Source organism: Macrobrachium nipponense, chromosome 21 (genome assembly GCF_015104395.2).
Source record: "Macrobrachium nipponense isolate FS-2020 chromosome 21, ASM1510439v2, whole genome shotgun sequence".
Classification (NCBI taxonomy): Eukaryota; Metazoa; Arthropoda; class Malacostraca; order Decapoda; family Palaemonidae; genus Macrobrachium; species Macrobrachium nipponense.
The window spans coordinates 74447858-74473906 of NC_087212.1; the positions used below are offsets into that span (position 1 = coordinate 74447858).

General features: G+C 40.6%; 1 protein-coding gene across 1 annotated transcript in view; it reads right to left on the reverse strand.

Annotated features, from left to right (window-relative positions):
• LOC135198175 (uncharacterized) overlaps positions 1–25633 on the reverse strand; it is a 47122-nt gene extending 21489 nt beyond the window's left edge. The window contains exons 1-3 of the mRNA XM_064225694.1: positions 25079–25633; positions 13532–13630; positions 380–3034 (exon numbers count right to left, since the gene is read on the reverse strand). Of these exons, the coding sequence (XP_064081764.1) occupies positions 380–3034; positions 13532–13630; positions 25079–25086 (2762 nt within the window). The 5' untranslated portion in view covers positions 25087–25633. The remainder of the gene's footprint in view (positions 1–379; positions 3035–13531; positions 13631–25078) is intronic.
• Positions 25634–26049: the final 416 nt, after the last annotated feature.

Sequence of the window (26049 nt, forward strand, 5' to 3'; positions counted from 1 at the left end):
ACCATCATGCCAATTATAGTTATTTTCTATCTTGCATAAACATTAGTTGGTTGATATTTCACCTTTATTTGTTATCATCAACACTAATGAATTTTCCAAACGTCTATCTGCTCTATTTCTTTTTCCAACGCGTTATTTTAATTTGAAATTCATTAAATCTCCGTTCACAACTTTAGTGAACGATGAAATATTATTAAAACACGTTAGTTGTTTGCTTCAAGATGAATTAATCTTCCTCAAGAAATAGAAATGGTTACAGAAATTCTAATGAAAAATCCATGTTATATATGTATGCCATTTGATATCTATACAAATGAATAACTACATCATGCAAAGAAATGAAGCTGTCTTTTAGCTTTTTCGTATTGTGTAAGCTTACCTTATGCTCTCCTTTTTAACATTGGCCACTGCTCTGGCATAATCTTCATAGTCATAAGTAGGTAAATTGACCAAGAGTTCCACCATCATATGGTAAGTCGAGTTACAAACTGCGCCGGTAAGGTCCCGCAACTGCTCTTGGTCGCTGGGCGGAAGTTGGATATCTTCAGGAACCGGAGGGGTGTCGGTTCCACAGACCTCATTCGAGTCACAAGCACCTTTCCGTCCACTACCGCGGGAGTTATACACGTCAAATTGGTTGCTTTTCTTGTAAGTTTGCTTCAAGTTATCTAAAACGTCCGTTAGGCTCGTGCTGCCGTAGCAGACGGGAAAAGCCTGGGCGCAGTAATCTAAAACATCATCATTCAAATTGATCAGCTGATTTTTTACTTCTTGGCTTCTTGTCATGTTTATTGAATCAGCTACTGTTGGGATGACGCTGAAAACAGTCAGGCCCCCACGATTGATTGCTAAATAATCCAATATGCGTTTCGCTCTCTCAAGCACTAAGTGGTAACCCTCGTAGCTGACGCTGATGAGATTCATGTAAACGATGAGCTGACGCAAGGGGTTATTAGACTCTGTGATCAAGTCATGTATGTTGTAATGATCTGTGAGATTCAGAGTGACATGAAGTGTGCAGTTTCGTAGTGTATCCATTAAAGTGTTATTTGCGACGTGACCAAATATCACGAGATTTTGATCCCTTGGGGACTTTTCAGTTCCTTGGAGCTTCAGCTGATAAGATTCTAAGCGGTTATAATTTCTATCAATATACGCAAATCCCCCATGAAGCTTACTGCTCGTGAAAATTCTGTTCTTGTCCTGACGGACGCCCGGAATGTACGGGTATCCTTCCAGAGGCGCTTCCGGACTTTTTGTTGTTAAGCTAGGCATATATGAGCCACTGACGCGGTTAAACATTTCTTCATTGTAACTCCGTTCATTATCAAATTTCAGCAATTCCTTATCATCTGCTTTTATGGTCTTTTTCCCAGTTCCGAAAAGTGGAGATAACACATTCATTAAGAAATCGCTGGGTTTCTTTCTCACTCCTGTTTCCTCAAACGGAACATATGTGGGCTTGAAGCTGGGGATATACACCCGATTCTGGTAGATGTCTTTCTTCTCTTCGGGTTCCCATTCTTTCGGGTTTGGAATGAATGGACCAAATGGGAGCTTAGGTGGAATAAATGCTGGGTCAAGGACATCCGGGTTTTCACGCACTTTTTCTTTTACATCACCTAAAGTCTCGGCTGTTGTCGTTACATTTCCAAAGGACTCGGCATCTGTTACATTTCCTTGTGTGTTAGAAGCCATGGTTGGGAAACTTTTGTCTTGAGATGGTGGGGATGTTACAGTCACGTTATTCGTTGTTGCTGTAGGTGGCAGTTCGCCCTCGTATTCATATAAAGGATATGGCTTAACTGTAGGGAGAACCTTTTTGGGCTTTTTGGGATAATTGTAGACTCTCTTTCGCGCCGTTGTGGGAATACTCAGAGGAGCGGGAGTTGTGGTGCTCGAGAATACAGTGGTCATCATAGCTGCCTGATTTCTGTCTGGGTCCTGAGCAGAGACTCCTTTTATAACTGTCGAGTCTTCAATGGTGTTGGAAATTTCTGTATTTAGTAATGTAGACAAATCATTTGGTATGTCATTTGAATCTGACTGAAATTCCTGTAAATCTCTGAATACTTCTTGTTCAATCTCGATTTTTCTGTGGTAACCTTTGAAGTTCATTTCTCTTCTCTCAGGATGAACGTGGCTTCTGCCTGCATATGAATAAGGCTTACTCATCTTGGGCTGTTTGGAAGGGGCGCTTTTAACAAATGTTGGAGTCCCGGTTGAGGGAGGCTTTTCATAGTTTGTTTTATAAACCACTTCCTCTCTCTCTAAGTGCTTATGCACCTGGTCCCATGAATGAGTTTTCCTTGTACGCTTATCATGGTTGTGTCTTGCCCTCCTATTAGTAAGTGAAACAAATGCATTGCTGAATTCACCATCAAGATTTTCATACCCTTGCCAGGGGGCCATTTCGTATGGGGTTCCGTTTTGCAATGAGTTATCAATGTCACCTTCATCATCAGCAACCTCAGAGGAAGGAGATTTCGGTGTACCGGTAAACTCTTTGTTTTGATTTAAGAGGTACTTTTCTAGTTGTGCTTCCTTGTGCCTGCTATGCCTAATCCTTCTAGTGGTTAGTGAATCCTGAAAGACCGTTTCAGAATATGACTGTCTTTGGCTTAACTTTTTCCCTTCACCGTTTAGTCTCATGGTGTCTCTCTTCACAATACTTATTATCATTCTCTCTGTGTTCTCAAGCACCGTTTCACATCCGTCACTTTTATCTAAGTCTTCTAAGCTATTTTCTACAGCACCATTTGAGTTAAGAATTGTTTGGTTCTTGATAACGTCTCTCAAAATCAGGTTATTGCTTGTATTATTCTTTGTGGCATTTTGAAGAGCAACACCCTTCCCAGGCTCTTCTTCTCCTTCAGGAAGGTTCTGATGCCCAAACCTTTCATCGTCATCTGAAGAACTGAAGCTTTCGCTTTCCCCCAGCGCTCGGTTTTCCTGAATGCTAGCACCAGATGTGTCTCTGTCAAGACCGTGAACTCCAATGTAGAGACGCCTCGCACCAGGACCAAGCAAATTCCTGCAAAGAGTAAAATGAGGTTACACTGGGTCATATGGGTAAGTAAATATGCAACTTCGTTTGCCATACAATATTTTTAATCATATTTCTCAAGTATCATCATATGACCCAAAACCAACCTCATTTTATTCTGTTGTACAGGAAGGGAAGTTGCATATTTGTATATATGCCGGATTGTGATATGAAATGGAGCATATAGCTTATTGAGGAATATGTAGAGCTAAGAATGTGTGTATACTTGAAGGACAGAGCTCATCATTGCTTATTAATCTGTTGAACTTCTTAAGCCTGTATAACTTTCAGGAAACTTCCGGTTTTTACCATATTCTTATTGTATGTGACATCTTTAGTGGCTCTTAGCTCCTGAAAATCTACAGCTGCTTTTTAATAACACATTAGTACTTTTACGAGTAATACAACTATTTACAATATCTTTGTAAAGTTTCAAAATTTACAGCTGCTATGTAAAATGCTCTAGTAAATTTCTAAACTATTCGGCGTCAACGTAAAATATTTGTGCATATTTTAAACATTTTAAGTCCATCTGCATAATGCCTTTGGAAATGTTTTTATTACAGACGTTATGTTGACAGTAACAACTTGTACTATATGTTTGAAATTTACCGTTGCTATGCAAAATATTTTTGTATTTTTAATTGCAAAGCTTCTATTTACTATGAAATGTATACTTTCTAGGTAAAATAGTGTGCCAACTTTACGAAATGTTTGAACTTGCTAATCAGGTACTGCCACTGAAAAAAAAGGGAAGCCGTAATTATACAGAATCATTTCATCTTCAAAGTGACTGGACACAAGGCGAGACAAAACAGGTTGGGATAAGGTAGGATGTGATGTGAAGGCAAAAGGTACAGATCGCTTTTAAAGAACATTTCTTGAGGTTTTGGAAGATTAAAGTGATGTGCAAGGTTGAAAATTTGTGGTAAATGTTGCCTTTTTACTTGTTTGGTTAACCAGTTAATTTTATCATAAAATGCCACTTTATCGGCAGTTGTCACTATTAGTGTATTTCATATATCGTTAAAATGTTACAATTTCAATATTCTATAATATCTAAAAAAAAAAAAACTTTTAAAAACTTTTCATTTCTTGCAAAGAACCTGGTTGATTATTGATCTTAGGTTCTAAAGGCTGTCTTGGTCCCACCATTGTCCGAAATTAATTCAAATGTACTTTGAATAGATTATTATACAGAATCATGTTTCCCGTAAAGGCTCGACTTACTTCAAAATTTAAAGTGAAAAGGAAATCTTAAAACTGGTTAAGACAGTTTATCGTTGTTAATGCTCAGCCAACGTCAGGAAGTTCAAATATCACCACGGTCGGGTACTTCTCACCGTTATGGCCATCAGCATTTTCCTTCCCTGTCAAAACCATTACAAAATTATAATAACCGAGATACTGTAGGATCCATTAATCATGACGAGTTCTTTAACTTCTATCAAATGTAACGCCATAACTACCATTTTCTAATTACATCTAACCAACGAGGAACGCTTTTTTGTCTTGAATGTTGTCGTGACTCATCCAATGATAATACCATTCTTTTCGTGTTGTGTCTGCTTGGTGGTATTGGTTTCGTCTGATTTGACTGTAGCAAGTAGCAATTAATCGGAAAATCTTACTTATTTACCCCAGGGAAAATCATACTTATTTACCCCATGGAATCTAATCGTCTACTTCTTCACCAAATATTGCTGTCATTGGCTAAAGGCTCCTTTCAAGAACACTTCCTATTATTACGCCAATGTCGAATGTCGAGTCCCCACAGCAGAAAAGCCGGAATTCATTAAAGACCGCTGTATTTGATGGACAGGTCAGTGTCATTTATAAGCAAAACCACAAATTTAGGATTAGGTTAGGCCACATGGCTATCCACTCCTTTTGGTGATGTAAACACATACTGTTTACCAATGATTTATGACACCTAGGTTAGCTTAGATTGGCGGGTTCTGGGTGGGCCAACGACACCATCGATTAATCATTTAAGACGTGGCATCCTAGATATGCTTTATGGAAGATCAAATTAACGGTCAACCCTGTATTTCATCTTACTATCTACAGCACCTTAGGTTAGAGCCAGCTGAGATGGTTGAAGGGACGGCGAACTCCTAGTCAGGTAGGACACAATACTCTTGATTAGGCTACTTTGGCATCACTATATACAGTATATTACTATTTTTATTTTAAATGCCCCAGATCCTCAATTCCGAATGGAGTTTCCGTAAATGATGGTGTAATTGATTAATACTATTGTGTATTCCCGATAGTAATGACTGTCGAATTCAATAAGGATAAAAATAAAATGAGCTTAATAGAGTATTACAGGTTTAAAAGCAAGAATATAAGACATTGCGTATATCTAAAAAAATCAACGCAAATGGAAAACTTAATTATTCTCCAGTTCCGAAATGATTTTTTTTTTTTTTCATCCCAGTGTGAGAGGTGGACAAAGAGGCAGGTAGAAGTGTACTGATTTTTATTACAGTCAAGGGAAATATAAATATACAGCATGCGGACGGAAATGTGGTCACCGACCCGCGAGAGAGTAAAAGTGGGTCGGCGAGACCCGATTTGTGTTTCTTGAGAGACATAAAATACAAAATATAAAAGTACACAATATGTGGTTATACAAGCTTTATACACTGACGGAAAGCCCGCTGAATGCTCTCTCAGGGGGAAGTAAGAACAACGCGAATGATGAATTATGTACAGAGAAAATTATGAATAAGCGTTGTCCTTACAAATACTCCCCCCCTAAGACAATAATTAGGTATGATTGTTGGCTGACTTCTTTGTACTTCGGGTAGTCACTCGCGGAAGCGAGCTGGACGGCGGAGGCGCCCTCGGGTGCGTGATATTAGTTGTTGTGGTAGATCCTCGGGGTTTTCCGGGGACGGGATGCCTCCCCTGAGGTGATCCTCGGGGGGTTCGACCGTCTTTCGAGGGCGGCCGCGGCTACGGCTAGGAGGTTTGGCGATCGAAGGAGTCGCTTTTTTCCGAGGAAGATTGAGGCGCCCTGTGGAATCCGTGTCTGCGAGGTCCTCGTCCATGATGAAGGCTGGTTTCAGGCGGTCGATTGTGACCCAGTCCTCGCGACCGTTGATGGATAAGAGATATGCCTTGTCAGTGCGTCGTAGGACGCGGAAGGGACCGCGGTAGGGTCTCGTTAGAGGCGGGCGGCGGGCGTCGTCCCTGACGAAGACGTGCTTGCACGATGATAGGGCCTTCTGGAGGAAACGTTTGGTTCTGTCGGAGAAGGTTTTGAACGCAGGGCCCCGTGAACTTCCCGGCGGATTCCCGAAGCCTGGCGATGGAGACGTCAGCGTCGTCGGCATTGGTCGGGAAGAACTCGCCAGGGACTGTTAATGGCTCCCCGTATACCTTCTCCGCGGGTGATGCCTCGCCGTTTGCGCGCGGGGCAGTCCTGAGACCGAGGAGGACCCACGGTAGTTGGCTCTTCCAATTTTCGTCGGTGCAGCGCGCCATCAGGGAAGCCTTGATCGAACGGTGGACTCTCTCCACCATGCCGTTAGCTGCTGGGTTGTAGGCGGTGGTGGCATGTAGCGACGTTCCCATTAGGCGGGAGGGCCAGGGCATTCCACAACTCCGACAGGAAAACTGGTCCGCGGTCTGTCGTGATTTCGTCTGGCACTCCGAATCGACTGATCCAGCTGGCGAGGAGTGCTTCGGCACATGCTTTCGTGGTCGCCTCCGACATCGGCGTTGCCTCGGGCCATCTGGTGGAGCGATCGATTACCGTCAGGAGGTACCTGGCGCCTTCCGACGGGGGCAGGGGGCCAACGACGTCTATGTGGATGTGGCCGAATCTTCGTTTCGGCTGCGGAAATTTCCCCACGCCTGATTCCGTGTGCCGACTGATTTGCTAGTTTGGCAAGGCACGCAGGTCCTGGCCCACTCGAGGGAGTCCTTCCGAATTCCATGCCAGACGAACTTCTCCGTCAGGAGGCGCACCGTCGTCCGGCCCGAGGGGTGCGAGAGTCCGTGTATGACGTCGAACACGGCTTTCCTTCGGGAGGCTGGGAATCAGCGGGGCGCGGGCGGCCCGTGCTGATGTCGCAGAGGAGCGTCATGCCTGCGGGTCCGAAAGGCACGTCTTCCCACTTGAGGGCGGTGATAGCAGTGCGGTATGCGGCAGTCTCCGGGTCGGCAGCCTGTTCCCGGGCGAGGTCTTCGTAGTCGACCCCGAGACGCACGGCGTTGATTTCTATCCTCGATAGGGCGTCTGCCACGGGGTTCTTCTCGCCAGGCACGTACTGGATGGTGCAACCGAACTCTGCGATGGCTGCTAGGTGCCTCTGTTGTCTCGCTGACCAAGCGTCGCCCGCCTTGGTGAAGGCGTGTACCAAAGGGAGGTGGTCCGTCCTGATCGTAAAGGGGGTAGCCCTCGAGGAGGTAGCGGAAATGTCGCACTGCTTGGTACACTGCCAGGGAGTTCGCGGTCGAACGTGCTGTACCTCGTCTCGGCGGCTGATAGTTTTTTGCTGTAGAAGGCGAGTGGCTGGGGCTCGCCCTGGACCACCTGCTCGAGGACAGCCCCGCAGGCGACGTTGCTGGCGTCGGTGGTGAGGCGTAAAGGTGCAGCAGGGTCTTGGTGGCATAATGTCGCCGCTCTGGCGAGGGCCCTCTTCGTCTCGTTGAAAGCCTTCTCTTGTTCGGCCTCCCACGTTAGGGCCTTTGGTTTCCCCTTCAGGACCTGTGTTAGAGGAGACATGGTGCGGGCGGCGGCGGGGATGAATCGGCGGTAGTAATTGACCATTCCGATGAACTCCTGCAGGGACTTGACCGTGGTTGGTGTTGGGAACTTCTGCACCACGCCTACCTTCGAGGCCATGGGGCGCACGCCCGTCGCGGAGATCTCGTGTCCGAGGAAGTCCACCTTCTCGGCGCCGAAGGTGCATTTGTCGAAACGGACGACCAGCCGTTTTCCTGCAGGCGCTTCAGGACCGCTCGGACGTGATGTAGGTGCTCCTCCAAGGACCTGGAAAAAATCAAGATATCGTCGACGTAGCAGACGCAGAAGGGCAGCTCCCCAGGATGCTGTCCATCAGGCGCTGGAAGGTGGCCCCTGCATTCCTCAGGCCGAAGGTTGAGTAATGGAAAACGAAGGAGCCAAAAGGCGTGATGATGGCAGTCTTGGGGACATCCTCGGGGTGCACTGGAACCTGGAAATAGGATTTTAAGAGGTCCATTTTTGTGAAGACCTTCGCCCCATGAAGGGCCCCTGTCAAATCCTGCATGTTTGGCAAGGGGTATTGGTCGGGGATTGTAGCGAGGTTGAGTCTTCTGTAGTCTCCGCAGGGCCTCCAGGTGCCGTCAGGTTTCTGTACCATGTGCAGGGGCGACGCCCAAGGGCTCGATGCTTTCTTGCAGATGCCCATTCGTTCCATCTCCGAGAACGCCTTCTTCGCCTCCTGGAGGCGGCCTGGAGGGAGTCGTCGGAACTTCGCGTGTGTCGGGGGGCCTGTGGTGGCTATGTGGTGGAATATCCCATGCTTGGGCGGCGTCCCTGCCGCCTGACGAAGTTCCGGCTTGAAGACTTCGGGGAACTCCTGCAGGAGGTTGCCGTATTTGTGGGGGGCGGATGGTACAAATTGTAGGGGCGCCCGGGCCTGCTGCTAGTGGAAGGGAAAGGCATGTCCCCGTGTCGAGGAGGCATTTGCGGCCCACGTCCACCAGGAGGCCGTTCTGCGCCAGGAAGTCTGACCCAGTAGCGGGATCCTGACGTCCGCGATTGTGAATTCCCAGACGTAGTTTCGCCCCAAGATGGATATCTCGAGGGGCTTCGTGCCGTAGGAACGAATGGGGGTCCCGTTTGCGGCGACGAGGGAGGTTGTTTTGTCGGGCTCGCGGCTACGGTCTTTTCCTGACGGCGGGAATATTGAGTGCATTGTTGCCCCCGTATCCCACCAACAAAATCCTCCGGCCGGAGATCGCGTCGCGGACGTAGAACCCTACGGTGTGTGGTTCCGACGCGGCCGTTGCCACGGGCGGCCTTGGTTTTGTTTGCCGTCGTTGTTTTTTGACTGTTGGAAGGTGCAAGGCTTTCGCACCTCCTGGCGAATCTCCCGAACCTCCGGTGGAAGCGGCACCAGGAGTTTTCACCTCGCTGCGTGTGGGAGGACTTCCCTTGGGATACGGCGCCGATCTCTTGCGTTGGGTCGTCGTCGTCTTCTTCCTTCTCTGCGGCCAGGCACACGGAGGATCGGGGGGGGGCGGCGAGCTTCGCGGCATTGTTTGACAACGTCAGCTTCTTTGCCTTCTCTAGTAGTTCGTCGTCCTCTAGGGTGTACGCGTCGGTCAGCTGCTTTCGGACGTCCGGCTCGAGTTGCCGCAGGAATATTTCGCGGCTCAGGCTGATCTCTACCTTTTTTCCGTCGGGGCCTATTTCGGGCAGACGGACGAGGCCCATCACAGTGTCCCAGGCATCTTTGGGTGTCGGCGCCGCGCATGGGGTTCGCGACTAGGTCGAGGGCTGCGGGCGGCCCTTTCAGCGATAGGCACGGAATAGGCTGTCAAGAGCCTTTCTTTTATCTCGTCGAGCGTGACAAGTCCGATTCGTGCTCGACCGGTCAGCCAGTTAGATATTCGGCCGAGCACCTCTGTCGGGAGAGCCGCTGCGACGAGGTCAGCCTGCAGCACTTTGTTTGTGAGCCCCGCGATCCGGAATTGCCCTTCGGCTCGGAAGAACCAGGAAGACAGGTCAGCCGTTGTGAAGGGGGGCAATTTGACAGCTTGAGCGGCCGCTGTGTCAGAGTCCGTCGCTGGGGCGGGGATAGGCCCGGGTTTCCCGCGAGGTACTGTTTGCGCCCATTGTCCTCTCTCACAAAAACGGTCGACAGAGTCGTGAATGGCGGGCCAAACCGTTTGAGGAAACGCCTGAACACACCTTGGGCAGGTATGCCGTATTTAGTCCGTTAGAGGCGTTGGTTATTTCCACGGTAGGAGCTTTCAGAGATCTATACTGAGGCGCCGTATGAGTCCGTTAAAGATCTCTGAAGGTGAGCGGCGGTAGTGAGTCCCTTAATGGCTGAGCCAAAACCGCTTGGGTCACCGTCACTCCGGGGTCACCAGTTGTGAGAGGTGGACAAAGAGGCAGGTAGAAGTGTACTGATTTTTATTACAGTCAAGGGAAATATAAATATACAGCATGCGGACGGAAATGTGGTCACCGACCCGCGAGAGAGTAAAAGTGGGTCGGCGAGACCCGATTTGTGTTTCTTGAGAGACATAAAATACAAAATATACAAGTACACAATATGTGGTTATACAAGCTTTATACACTGACGGAAAGCCCGCTGAATGCTCTCTCAGGGGGAAGTAAGAACAACGCGAATGATGAATTATGTACAGAGAAAATTATGAATAAGCGTTGTCCTTACACCAGATTAGAAGGCCTGGCAAGCTACCTAGGCTAGTGCTCGCTCGCGCATTTGTTTACATCATTTACATGTAATTTGCGGACACGAATTCAATACTTAGTATTGTTCCTTAGTAAAGTTGTGTATTGATTTTTTGCATAAAAAAAATCAACAGCTTTTTGTCCATGTCAATACAAATATACCATAAGATTGTTTTTCTTGTCAGACATTTACAGTTGGCGTTAAGCAGCGCTGTTAAACGGTCAGTTGCAAAGATTCAGCTTTACTAGACACGCATTCCGAAAAGGAGGGGAACGATGAACTTTTAAGGTAGAAACGTCAAAGAACGGTTATTTAAAGGTATGTCAAGAGTAATTTTGATAATGTTTTGTCAAGTAGTTCAAACGGATCTGAATTTCGGTTTCTTTGGGGGGAATGCTTGATGGTCCGTTGCTATGTTTCAGTATCTTAATGAGGACCTTTCATATTCTTTACAATAACTTTTAACCTCTTTGGTTCTGTTTTCTGTTTCATTTTGAAACTTAAGATCCTATTTAAGTGTTCAGGTTGATAAAGAGCAGACTCGAAAGCTCCTTGAACGTTTGAACAACACAATCTTTGCGAAGCTCATTCTTGACGTTGCAGCTCATGATGATATGAGAAGATAAGATCGTTCTTATCATCACTTGAAATGTCTGCATTTTTTCTGGATAAACTGCAACAGTTTTGAAAAGAGAACTTCAAAACTGGAAATGCAATGGGACCGCGAAAAGGAGCAGAATCCCCAAAATACCACATACGACGCTTCAATGAACCAATCCCACCCTTCTCAAAAAAAAAAAAAAAAAAAAAAAAAATAAATAAATAAATAAGTATAAATAAGTAAAAAAGAATAAAAAGTCTGCTTTAATGTCTAGCATATAACACTGAAATGAATTACTTCCGATTTTTAACTTTATACCTTCGGTTGAGTTTTGTGAATTAGGGTTCGATATCCATTCATCCAGTAGTTTTATTACTTTTTAGTAAGTTAAAAGAGAAAATACATTCTGGTTAAAGCCCAGTTGATTTTCACGGAGTTAATAATGTTGCAAATGTGCGAAGTGATCAGGCATAATACCTCAGCAATTATAAAATGGTCTCTGTTTGTTATATAAGTTTTATCAAAATAGTTTGTCATATTTAAGATAGTTGTCAACAGTGTAGTAATCCAAGTGAAGAACTCCTGTAGAAGTTTATGATTTTCGTAAATACTCATCCCTCCTTTTTCATGACCACAAATCATGGCGAAACATTCTACGCTTGAATTAGCGTATCAGGGAAACGACTTTAGCGTATGCAAGACCGAATCCCTTTATTACAGCCTCGATTTAAGTGCCTAATAATAAATGTTTAAAACGTACCTATTCATACATTTAATGAAATAAAAGTTTCACATTAACCGTAATAAAATATTACGCTTTTCTGGTGGGATATCCAAAGCTTGCTCTGCTTCCATCAACTTCCTGTGATTTTTTTGTCAGGAGTATAAATTGCAGTTTCTTTTTTGAGTTTGTTAACAAAGGTGAAAAGAACTTGACGAAAACCTGGGGTTATTTTGTAAATCTTGGCAGTTTTGCATCCCTGCTAGTTATATCAACACTATTGTGGAATTTATTTTTGTTTATTACAAGTACATGGAGACATGCACATTACATGTATGTATTTTATATATATATATATATATATATATATAATATATATATTAAATATATTTTATATATATATATGTCTATGTAGAAATATACATGTATATGTATACTCATATATATATATATATATATATATATATATATATATATATATGTTCTATGTATGAATATACATGTATATATATACATATGTATACTCATATATATATATATATATATATACTACATATATACATTATATATACCCCACACAATAGATTTGGTGCATTTCAGGGCGATACATCTTTGAGGTGACAGCGTCTCTGTCCTCCGAAAATACTGATGGTATCATTAGTGCTGATTTCATACTATGAAGAGTGACATAATCTCTTTGCATCTATCTTTTCAGACATGCTTCTTTAACGCCAAGCAAATAATATATATATATATATATATATATATATATATATATATATATATAGATAGATAGATAGATAGATAGATAGATAGATATATAATGTGTGTAATAAATATTTAAATAAATATAATATATATTATATAGATATATATATATATATATATATACAAATTATATATATATACACGTACATAGTACACTACTCTTAGGCCAGTCTTTTCCGAAGGCAATTCTAGCTAATACTTCTTAAATCCAAGCTGAAGTCTTGGAGATAAGAAGTACAGGAAATTGAAAAATGTGGTCTTAAGATAATAGGTACTTCATGTGCTGTAGCATTTAACGGATATATATATATATATATATATATATATATATATATATATGTGAATATATATATATATATATATATATATATATATATATAATATATATATATATATAAGCATCAAGCTGCAAATTTCCTTTAATATCCAATTTGCTCTACCACGGAATTGATATATTTTAATATAAGTTAACCGAAGGGAATTTTTTAGTTGATAGTAAGTTCGCCGTCCCATGGGCTCGAACTACGGAACAAGAATTCAAGACTACACTGACTCACCTTAAATCACACAGCCATCAAGGGCGCGTCACTGCAGTCTTGTGTTCCGTAGTTCGAGCCCAAGGGAGGACGAACTTATTATCACCTAAAAATTCCCCTTCGGTTAATTAACGTATATGAAAAATATTAATTCCGAGGTAGCGCGAATTGATATCCAATTTTGTAGTTTAATGCTTGTATATGAATCACGGTGATGTGATAAAATTAATATACAAATATATATATATATATATATATATATATATATATATATATATATATTATATATATATATATATATATATATATATATAAAAGATATATATATATGTATACATTATATATACATATGTATAATTAAATATTATATATATGTAACAAATGTTATTTATAATAAGAACTTATATAGAAGCAAAGACGAATACATACGCAGACTGATCTTGTATTGGAGGTAGCGCTGCGAGTATCCAAAATAGGCATATTGTCCTGAAGAACCACGAAGAGAATGCAACTGACGACGCCCACTCCCTGAAAAAAAAATAAACAGAAATTGGAAAATGAGCTTCGTACAGAACACGAATTCGTTAGAGTTCTGACAAGAACATTTTTCTGGTTTGTCGTGGAACATGTTGCTGCTGCCATACACATAACCAAGTGAACAAACAAGGCGGCATCACTAAAATTAGCATGCCTCGAAAGAAAAGACTCGGAGGCAAATTTTTATTCATGTAGGAAGTGTATGAGAACATGTGCCGTTGATACGAAGTCTTTAAAGACGAAGCGACGCAGAAATAGTACGTGTAGGAATATGACTGATTTAAGAATGTTTTTGAAAATATATTGGTTGACAATCATCTCATAAAAAAGGAGTTTCGGTAGAATTAATGAGGATTTATATGAAAGATGACGGGTTGCTATATTTGTGTTATTAATTTTTTATTCCTGGAAGGCTAATATGAGTCATTAAAAAAATAATAAAAGCTATTATTATTCAATATTATTGTTGTCAGGGCCAGAAGCCATCCAACTCATGTATTAGTCGACGCGCTCTCGAAAAAAAATTCTGGACCCGAAGCTTGATATCCATCTCAGAATATAAATGCCTTATCGTTCAGAATCCACATCAAATTCCATTTCAACATCACACAGCAAGTATCTTGAGAAATCTTGCAGAGACAATCAAATGCACAAGTACACTGAATGCAAACTAACTCCATTACAGAGATAATGATGCGGAACAAGCATATGGAAAGTTTGTGATTGCAACCAGCTCTCGCGATACCGTGGAGTAAGAAGCATCCGAAATGCGTTTGTTTACCCAAGTTTCCCTTCAAAACCGCATGATCAGAGATCTGGACTAAAGCCTCATTGTCCTTTGAGTTTTTTATAACTTTTGTTTAATTTGTTATTGATTATAATCAGTTACGTCGTTTTCGTTTTGGCTGTTTATTTATATACATATGGGAACTTAATTCTGTAAAAGCATATTAGGCAATTTGGCGTCCTCTTGACTAGTTCCATACGAATGATTATATATTGTGAACAATAATGACGACAGTGGCCATAGCAACGGCAAGACTCTCTGGCAATGACACCGGCAAAGCTTGAGTGATCACTTATTGGAACAAATGAGCTCCAATCTCCTCCAATTCAACGTTCAATCATCCAGAATGAGAGGCACGTTTCTTTGTTTACCCGGCAACCTCTTCAAAAGAATTAGTGTGGAACCAGACAGCCACTCCATTCACGACCCGGACCCTCCATCATGATACAACCTTGTGGCGCATCAGTACCGCACCCACCTCACAAAATGAGCACTCAGAATTCGATTCTCGAAATAGATGAGGAGGGTTGACATAGCAGCGTTCCCTAAAATCCACTGAATGAATGGTTAACTAATTAATTAGTGTGGGTCGCAGCCGTTGTCGAGCGAGAGAAAGAGAAGAGAAAGTCCAGACGCAAAAGAAAGTCAAAATGTATCAAGTGGAGAAGGAAGAGTCTCAACGATATTATTTATAATACTTACCAAACCGATACTCTGTAAGCAAGGAAGTAAAACCGATCTTGATGTCAGATCCGCAGCACTAGAAAGCAAGTTTTGAAAATAGTCCCAACCAAAGGAAAAGAGACCTGGGTTAATATTCAGTGGTTTGTTTTATCAAAGCAATAAGATTTACCGAGGTGCCTTATAGTACACAAATCTCAGGTTTTACATGCAAGGAATATGTAGGAAATGACGAATGCCAGAATGACCAATTTGTTTGTTATATTACGGTGCGGATCCTTCAAGTTCCATAATGCTTCCGTCGACGTAAGGAGTGAATTGTGTACCTGCTTGTTAGTCGATTTTGTAGGTCACCCGAGGTGGTGAGAGAGATATAAAGAAAATGTACTACACTGAAATGCGTATCATCATAGTGAATACAGCTGATAAGATGAAGCCATTACGACGTAATGGTCTCCCCTCCAGAACGCAACCACTCGTAAGCGAGGTATACAGAACTAATTTTGGGATGAATATTTAAACAAAATATATTTCAACAAAACATGGTTAATGAAGCCTACAATGTTTTGTATCTGCCCAAGATCTTGCAAATATTAACTAGCATGCTAAGAACATTACTAAAAGGCTGAAGAATGAAAAGGTACCAAAAGCTAGCAATATGAAAGCTGCTGACCAAGGTATGTAGAGCATTCTTGAAGAGAAAATAGTTCCTAAGGAACCGATGAGAGGAATGAATATTACCTTTGAATTAAGAGAAATGTGACTATGAAGATATACAAAGTATTTGTCGCTTAGGATCGAACCCGGGGTAACTTCTGGTGATACACGCATCCCAATCACAGATCTACAACATTCTCTTGTCATGAAAAGCAGCTGCTTAGGACAAAAAGAAGTCAACGGGAATCTGTGGTTAGGTTTAAACAGTTACTGAAAAGCTTTCTTCAGTGTAATAACATAATTTTTTGTTTTTTTATTTCACTGAAAGTAGGTCATTCTGGGAAGGAGCTGCAAATTTTTCTGTATATTTTTAACCATAGAACACGTTTGAGATCTTTTTGTGAGAACTAGTGAGTAGGGACCAGTACCCGGGCGGTGAGACCGGGTACCCGGCCCCAGACGATGTGACTACACTAAAGTAACGTAAAAATTCACAATTCAATGTTTACCGTTAACTACCAACCGAGCGGTAGCTTTCCCGGAAGTACCTTTCACCCGTATCTAACCATATTCAGCAACGATTTGAAAATGGCTTGGTCTTGTTAGTTAGGTAGTCACTGAGTAGGGAAAGACCCTCTCTCCTTCACCCCTCTTTAACCCCTAATGCTAATAAACTGGTCCGTCAGCTGTTAAGCATTTACGTAGGATTCTGCACCGGTGAAAAGCGCTTACAGACAGACAGACCAAACTACTGTTTTTTTTTTTTTTTTTTTTTTTTTTTTTTTTTTTTTTTTTTTTTTTTGTAGTAAGATTCTCTCTCTCTCTCTCTCTCTCTCTCTCTCTCTCTCTCTCTCTCTCTCTCGTGGTATGTGGGCGAGTCGACAATTTCATTTTCTCGTAATGTGGCACTGAATCACCATAATGACTCCATACAAAGTCCACAACAATGGGAGTTTCAGTACGACGTAAATAATAATTATGAAATCTACATGTATTGAATCGACAGAACAAATATGCGAAGAACATGCATTTCACAACACGAAAAACAGCATTAACAAAGTCGTTGATAGAATATCTTTCCTTCGTGATATAACACTTTTTCCGCGTTTACGACTTTTTTGGCGTTTGCCGAGAGATAGACTGAGACTAAGCAATGGTTTTTAGTCCTCATTTACCAGTCCCCTGAAACATGTCTGAGTGGTGTTTTTTTAACAGCTGTTGGACGCATGGCATCAATTCAGTGGTGAACCCTACACATTCTTCCCTGTGTCTACTGAGAGGATTTAAAAATTTAAGACTTGAAGAACTTGGACGATACGGAATCGATTACTCTACGAGGTAAGGTTGTGACAATCGTATTTTTCTCACAAATTTTCCAGAACAGCGTTCTGTGCATAAATTTCGGCCATTCCTTCCCAGAGCCTGCCTGTATTATGTGTTCGAATAAACATTGCTATAAGAAGAAGAAAAAAATCAATTAGAAACCGTTGTCTAGAAGGTACTCTTAGCTAGTACAACAGAACCATGAAATTCCCATGATATTAATTCATCGTTTTCGACGTGATATATGACTGATAACTTTTATGTGTTTATGGCATTCGATGTTGAAGCTCCCCTATCTTGACCGAAGGAGACAATGATGAAGTCCACACTTTTGTCTCAGTCTTGTGTACCTATACTCTCCAAAGGACTAATGAGAGTGCCAAGCATTTTTTTTGTGATAGAGCGGTTCTGGAATAGGAAGAGAAATGATGGATGGTCATGAAAAGGGTGGGGAAGGGGATTGGGAGGCCAACCCTCCTGGCTATGTTAAGACATTCTAATGGTTAAGGTATGGTTTGAAGGACTATCGGTTGAAATGATGGCAGTCCTTCTTCAACAAGAGATCTATGTTAGCTCCTATATAATATAGGTATTTTGATTACAGTAACCTACGAGCTGTCATTAACAAGCGAAAGGTATAATTTCTTCTTTAAATTAAATATACTTCGTAATTATTCATTTCAGGCGTAAATAGTGTAGAAGAACAATTGTTCAAATTAATGATATATATATTGGAGACAATGCAGCACTAACATAATGACGGGCTCTGTAAAATTACACTTTAAACATGTCGATAATACTACATCGCATCTCCACCGCCGACCACCAGAACGTATTAGAGTAATAGCATCTGAAGAGAAAACCCAGTCAAAGACCCTGTCACGCCAAGGGTTCGAGTTGGAGGGGGAGCCATTCCACCCGGCATTATATACAGAAGTAGAGGCCTTCCGGTTTGCGTTGCTTTGGCTTCAGCGGATCGAACATGTCTCGTCTCGAGGCAAGTTGCTTTGTCTTAGCCCGAGGACTTTCAATTTGTCCTCCGTGATGTGACCAGAAATTTTGGGGCGATAGAAAATACCAGGTGGGGCTGATTGTAAGGGGGTGACTCAAGCTCATTACTTGTTTTCATGATGATGGTTTTAATGACTGGGTTTATTCAGTAACAACAGCAATTGTCTGGGACAGGGGTAATTTACTTACTGCATCTGAAATTAGCTCTCTGTTCATGTGTAATATATCCCCGGAATTGAATGACAGTTTAAGTAAAGATAATATTAGGAATAATAAATTAAGGCAAAGAATATAATATATATATATATATATATATATATATTATATAATATACATGTATGTATATACATACATACATATATATATATATATATATATATATATATATATATATATATATATATATATGTATATTATTCTTTGCCTTAATCTATTATTCCTAATATTATCTTTACTTAAACTGTCATTCAATTCCGGGGATATCTTACATATATATGTATGTATATAGTATATATATATATATATATATATATATATATATATATATATATATATATGTGTGTGTGTGTGTGTGTGTGTGTGTGTGTGTGTGCGTGTGTGTGTGTGTGTGTATATACTTATAAATAGGTCTGAAAGACGTTGGTGCATATTCCCTCTTGATGACTGTGGACTACAAAATTGACGAAAGTCACGGAAATTAATTATGTGAGCAATTTCGGTCATGAATGAACATAATGTAGTATCACAGAGTCCTCTGGTGATAGGAAAGAAGACTTGCAGTGACCGAAGGAAGAATTTGAAGATTAAAAAAAAAAACGCTGAGAAAAGGAAAAACATTAATTGATAGAAAATATCTAGACAAAGTTTTGTGTTTTGAAGAAAATAGAAGACCGAGCACGTAGTCAGTATATAAGGATATAGAAGTTAGTATTCATAGCCGGATCACGCGCAGGCCTAAAGCGTGCATACAACGAGGCGCCACAGTCGAGTAGCAGAACGAAAACCCCTCTATAATCAGTGGTGATAAATAGGCCTGTATATATACATATACGTAAGGGGTATGTTCTGTGCGCTGGTATTACCTGACGGTTAGGATGCGTAGAATTTTTCCGAAAGAATTTTCCTTTACTCTAGATTCATGTTCAGTGGATTATCAATATTATCATTCCTATTATTTTCATTCCCTCAGTCATCAGGCTCCTTTGGCATCTGTGAGACTCATTCCCGTTCACACCCGCCCTCCTCCTAAGGTGCATTCAGTATTATGATATCGATATTTTGGGGTCAACATGAAAACCATATAATGTAGAGTTGAAATCCTCATAACGTTTTTCGCTCGTCATTTTTTTTTTTCTTTTCTACGGTGCATTTCAGTTAAAAAAACGGTTCTTCACGCATATCTGTTCATTTACCCAAGTTTCTTGCCAATAATTACGAGTACAGTATTTCATACCATCCATTCATTATGTTTTTCAACTGTCATGTATTATAATCATAATTACTCATCATTATACATTTCATCATGAAATCAAGAAATTTTCAGATGTATCCACACATATTAACTTACGATGTATACGAAACTGTAGCCGTACTAAATAAGATACATTAGCATGCTTAATTCACTTTCTGGAACACGGTGGAAAGACCAAAGTAGACTCAGACCGCTGGTGGACTGTACACGTGAAGAGAGTCACATAAAGAGTGCATTTACGGGCGTTCCATGCTGAAGCCCTGACGGACGACCATCTTAGTGTGTATTCTGTGTTGTATGAAAATTTCGTGAAAATCGTTGTAGAGCCATTCCTACTTGTTAATTTTTTTTTATTACAGCATGTTCACTAGAGAAGTAACATTCAGAAAGCGAAGGTATAAACATTACACGAGTTGTAACAACGGATTATTGCCGTTCGAGTGAACGTTTGTTAATTATATCAATACCCGGGGCTGACGCTGACAGCAGTTGTCCTACAGTGTTGAAGAATATTCATTCACACTTCTTTTCTACAGGCACCTCCTCGTTTATAAAGATATTAATCGCTTCGACGCATCGCTCAAGACCAACATTTGTTTAACTGAAACACCTTTAGAACCAGAATGTCTACTTCTATGAGGGAAATTACCATCGTCAGGTCTCATAAACTGCTCACTTTAAAAACACGGAGCCACTCCCGCTGTCAAATCAGGATCATGCAAAGAATCATTTACCTGGAACTTCAGTAAACCAACAATGCCTAAATGAACCAAAGTTTCTTCATACCTTGTTGCCATCCCAATCACGAGATCAACTTAGGAAACCAGAAATGGTCGTTTCAGAATAATAGTGCTATATGAAATGAAATGAAGTTCAGAATGCAAGGGGAAACATGTACGACTTTAGCTCCAAGTTTACTTGATTTGGATTTGTACCCTGAAATGACCCCAAACATGGGGCTCCATTTAGTGCAATAAACTGAGAACCGCACCTCCCAGGTTTTTCAAATTTTACAGACAGTTTTATCTTGACACAATACACACCTTCACAGACCCACAGCTTCTGAAATTTATACTACGTCTTTTTGACACCATCTCGCCAGATTAAAATTCTCACACTGTAACTTAAATTATGGGCTATTGAGAACTATAATACTTATTCTTCCTTCATTTTTTGCCGAGATACCTCTTGAGTATGTATGAACTTAGTTAGATTTACCTTTTTTCTGACTGCTGCAGTATATCTGCTGTTGTGGAACTTCACTGGATGTCTTTCCTATTTCAGTTCTTGGTTTTGTCATCTCACCCATGTTTATCATCTTTTTTTATCACTGACCATCTCCAGTATATCTATCTCTTGTATGCGTGTTTTTGTTGGAGCTTGTCGAGACAGCAGTCCATAACAAGGTCAAGTGCGTTGTCTCACACACACTAATGTTTATTTCTGTTTGATGAAAATATGATTCAGCGTCCCACATCAACCCTTATTGTGTGTATCATACTTAACTCGAAACGAACACAGAACTTTTTATTCTCCAACTAATGCTTGGCGTTGTGTTTTGATGTTCAATTTATTTCTTCGGGTTTTTTTTCATATCCACCCTGTTATTGCTACCCAATTGTGATGCTAAGTTATTAGCATGATATTGCAAGACATTGTCTCCTTTACCATGTAATCCATTGGGCTTAATGAAGTTTGTAAAACTCGTCATACCACCAACTCCTACATTCATTTCCAGAAAATCAGTAATCCTAGAGTATAGTTTGGGTTGTATTGCTTCTCGAACTCAACTAGCAAGCGTTGGGATTCTTTTCAATTAATAAAAAGACAGATTTTCGCCAAACTTATTCCTTCTTTACCGTTTCTATCTGATCTAAGCTAGGCTGAGCTATAGGTTACCTGTCCCATTGTCCTCTGCATCTAAAACAAGCAAATAAATAAATAAATAAATAAATTCTTAAAATTCTATAATTTAAGATTTTTGATCGAAGATATAAAACAGTCTCAGCTATAGGTGTGAATCATGCTAGGTAAGATTCATTAATGCCCTCCATCTTTTGCAATGACATGTAGTAAAAGCTGCTTGAACCTTACAGAAATTCCGATGCATGAAAACTATTAAATGTAGCATTGGTAACTTTTTTTCATATTTACGAATCCGATTACTTCATCATGATCTATCTCAACATTAAATGCCTTTGCTTCGGCGTTTGAAGTTGGTGTGTTTGAAGTTGGTGTTCAATGACAGTAGCTAAGGCTTCTTTATAAACAATAAACTAATCAGATACTGTTTGCAGTGGCGTAACTGAGGGGGGGTAGCGGTGCAAGCCTTGTCTGGGGTTGGGGAAGGGGGGAGAGTGCACTCTAGGAACTTTTGAGCATGTTTGGTCTAGCATAATTCTAGAATTTCTAGCATATTTCGTCTGACTGGGACACTGAACAGCAATTTATCGACTGCTGTTAACAGCAAGCAATTTTTGACAACGGCAACCCTGCTTTCTTTCTCCTGGGTCACACGCCCTCGTCTCTTCTCTTCCGGCCACGTCGACCATTAGAACTATTTACGCTCTTCTCTAATCATTGACTTCGCTTTTTTTTTTTTTTTTTTTAGCGAATTCTCTTCTAAATAAGCTCGTAGGGTTCCAATGTAAATCTGCTGTGTTGCTTTTGTTTTAGATTTATGAGATAAGATAAAAGATAGAGATGTTAAGGTTTAAGATGGGTGTTCAATTTTCACCACTTGAGTACTGTTTAGCACGGGAACGGGACACTCAGAATCCGCTCCGGGAGACATATTTCCCAAGTCTGGAAGAGTTTAGGGATGGGGAAAATTAGGACCAATCAAAGCGCGTGGAGCTGTCCATGACGTCACAAGCCCCGCCTTTTAGCTACACTGTCTCATAGCCATTACTGCCAGTCACAATGCCGAAGAAAAACTTCCCCATTTCACAATTTATGGTTTGTTTGACCTATACATTTTAGTCAGATATATCTAAATATAATGCAATACTAATTCAACAAACAATATATTCTTCAAATGAGATACACCGTGAAATATATTAAGCGTTATTGCCTTCTCCCTCATGGTAATAGTACTCAGTGTCTCTTAATTCCTGCTCGGAAAGTCGATATTTAGTCCATAAATAACATTTTCATTGCTAGTTGCTAAATTATATACTTGAACATGTGTGTTTAATGACATTTAGAAAGAGTTACGATAACGCATGGGATAAATCAAACAATATACAAAACGGTCAAATGGATGGTATTGTAAAAATGATGGTATATGATCTGTAATTAGCACTAGTACTACAGACTACAGTCAGGAGGCCAAGAACTTCGCGGCACTTTGACTCCCATCAAGAATCTTGGACTGAAAGTGACAATTTTAAAAGCATGGAGCATGGAACGTTTTTCAGGCGTTACTGCCAGTTGTTTCAGGCTATAAAAAGCTATCATGTACAGAACTAAAATGGTAACTGCCATATGTTTAAAAGAAATGTGGAGGATTTAGTTTTGATGAGAAATTTATGCACTCCGTAGGGTGATAGTGCCTCATTCGGTGCTATGTAGGCATTACTTAAGGTTCTTTGCAGCGTTCCTTCGGCGCCTAGCTGCAACTATTTTCATTCATTTTACTGTTGCCTCCGTTCATATTTTCTTTCTTCCATCTTATTGTCCATCCTCTTCTAACAATTGCTTCATAGTGCAACTGCTTTGAGGTTTTCCTCCTGTAACACCTTTCAAACCTTTTAATGTCAATTTCCCTTTCAGCGCTGAATGGCCTTAGCTGCCCCAGTGCTTGGCATAATGCCACAAATCTATATGCAAAAAATTAAAAATTCTATGCACCTAATTTAAGGCCATTGAGTGTGAGCTTGTATGAAAAAATAATAGTATACTCATATACTACCGTTATCCCTGGTTTTAATTAATACATGTTGAATATTTGCATAAAATTTTCTGTTAAAAGTTGGAAAAAAAGTGTCATCCAAAATTACTTTAAAGCATATCGCAATTCTAATAAATTTATGCATCAATTCTGCTCTAGTTCAGCTTAGTAAAAAGTCTACTGTAACTCCGTAAATAGGTAATATTCTGTACTCCTATAATTGCTAAAAGTATTACATACTAATAATGAAATACTCATTTTGATTGCACGCAATGAATGACAAGTACGAAAGGTTTGCTAAAAATATTAAATAATCAGTGTTTTCTTTGTACACAAAGATTTTAAAGCAAAAATCACGTAAGGGCTTGCTAAAAATATTCAGTACTGAATTATATTATCACTTTTTATTTGTTTGTACACAATGTATGAAAAGTAAAAATCAAAAGCAAAAATTTTTCAATAAAAACTTTTTATATATTCGCACACAATGAATGACAAGGACCAATCAGGAAAGGACATCTGGAAGATTTTATGAAAACGGAATATTTGGTTCCAATAGGCTAACGTACATCACCAAAACAACAATACCGTAGTTTTCTTTAGGTTTCCTTAAGGGCACATTAGCTCTTGAAATAATTTAATGAATGAAGCTGATACTGTGTCCCTGTAAATAGTAGGGACTATATCAGTCTGATTTCTGTTCATGGCCTAGTATGATCAGTGTATTGCTTTTATACAATGTGCATTGCTACGAAATAGCATATGTCCATAGAAATCCGTAGTGTAAGCCTACTCCCTCTCTCTATCTTCCCCTACAAACAGGTCAGATACCATCATTTTTACCATCTTGTATATTGTTTGATTCATACCATGAGTTATCACAACTCTTTATAAATGGCTTTAAATATGCATTTTCACGTATATAATTAAGAAATTCGCGACGTGCAAATATTATTTACCAAGAGGGAGAAGCCAATAACCGTAATATATTTCATGGTGTATCTCATTTGAAGAATAATATTGTTAAATAAGTGTTGCATTATGTTTAGATATATCTGACTAAAATATATATGCCATACAAGCCGTAAACTGTGAAATTGAGAAGAAAGTATTTCTTCGGCATCGTGACTGGCGGCAGTAATGGATATAGGAGGGAGCTAAAAGGCGTGGTTTGTGACGTCATGAATCAGCTCCACGCGCTCTGATTGGTCCTAATTTTCCCCATCCCTAAACTCTTCCAGACTTGGGAAATATGGGCCCCACGGGGGGGGGGGGGGGGGGGGGAGCCATTAATGGTAGCTACGCTACTGACGTAAAACCTTTTACTGGAAAGTACGAGAAAATCTGTGCAAGGGAAAAGGGATTTTTCTCTGCCTTTAACAGAAAGAGGATTGTTGCTAGATTCGATTCCATGATTCTCATTTTGACAGTCAAGAAAGATACCTCTAAAACAACAGTTATCATACAATAATTTCTTTTTGGGAGGTACAAGCACATTAGAAGAAACTACCTCTTTAAAAATGCGCTGAAAAGACATCAGACCCAATTATCAGTAAGTCATGATGAATAACAGTGTTAAAGCACAAATGACAGAAGAAATATTTGAGTTATTCTTACCTGTTCATCTTGAATTCTTTTGTTTAAAGCAAAATATTTGTGACTGGACATTGAGCGAAAGTCAAAAGTTCCATTATGTACAAAACTTCTAGAATCTTCAAGTCACCATTTTGCATCGTTACGACATTCATGTAACGACTTTCGTTGCATTTGTTAAGTGTCTTCTTTCTTTCCTATTAGACATCACTGATAGTTTGGTGTAAGTTTTCTGTCTCCGAAGGTTACTCAGAGGAAACAAATCTCAATATCCCGTTCATCAGGACATGCCGACAGATTTTTCGAACCGCTTCTGGGAAAAATTCCTCGACCAACAGTTTTGTGGCCACTGAACGCACTAAACTCGACCTAGGAAAAGTTCTCACTGCTTAATAGTCATTGCTACAGAATGTGGGATTTGACACTGTGTCTTGGCAACCACTTTGACAGCCTTTTTCGACGTCAAAGTTAAAACTAAAAGGCAGGTGGAGCCCGCACTCCTTATCTGTCACTGCCTGTCGACACAACTGGCCTCATCTAAGCCTTAACAGCGACAGGTCAAACTCGGCAGAGCTCTATGATCGTAAGGCTTCTCTCTCTCTCTCTCTCTTCTGGAATCTATATTAACAACTATTGCGTTCAACTAACATATAACTCTGCACACAGCATATTAGATTCCACTATACATACAGGCATGTATGTGTTCTCTCTTTCTCTCTCTCTCTCTCTTTGAATGGTCGGTATCAGAAAGAGACAGTTCTCCTTAGCAAGTATTTCAAGATGAAATTCCTGCGAACGGTCGGACATTTACATTCACGTAACTTGCTGAATACTCCAGCACGCCGTCAGAATATAGTTTCAGTAGCAATACTTGCTGTAAAATCGTTTTCCGAAGAGACAGAGACACGAGGGGGGGGGGGGGGTGTCGTGTGTGGCATTAACCTGACGAATACAGGGTGAGCCATTTTTATAATGATCAGTGCATATATTCATTA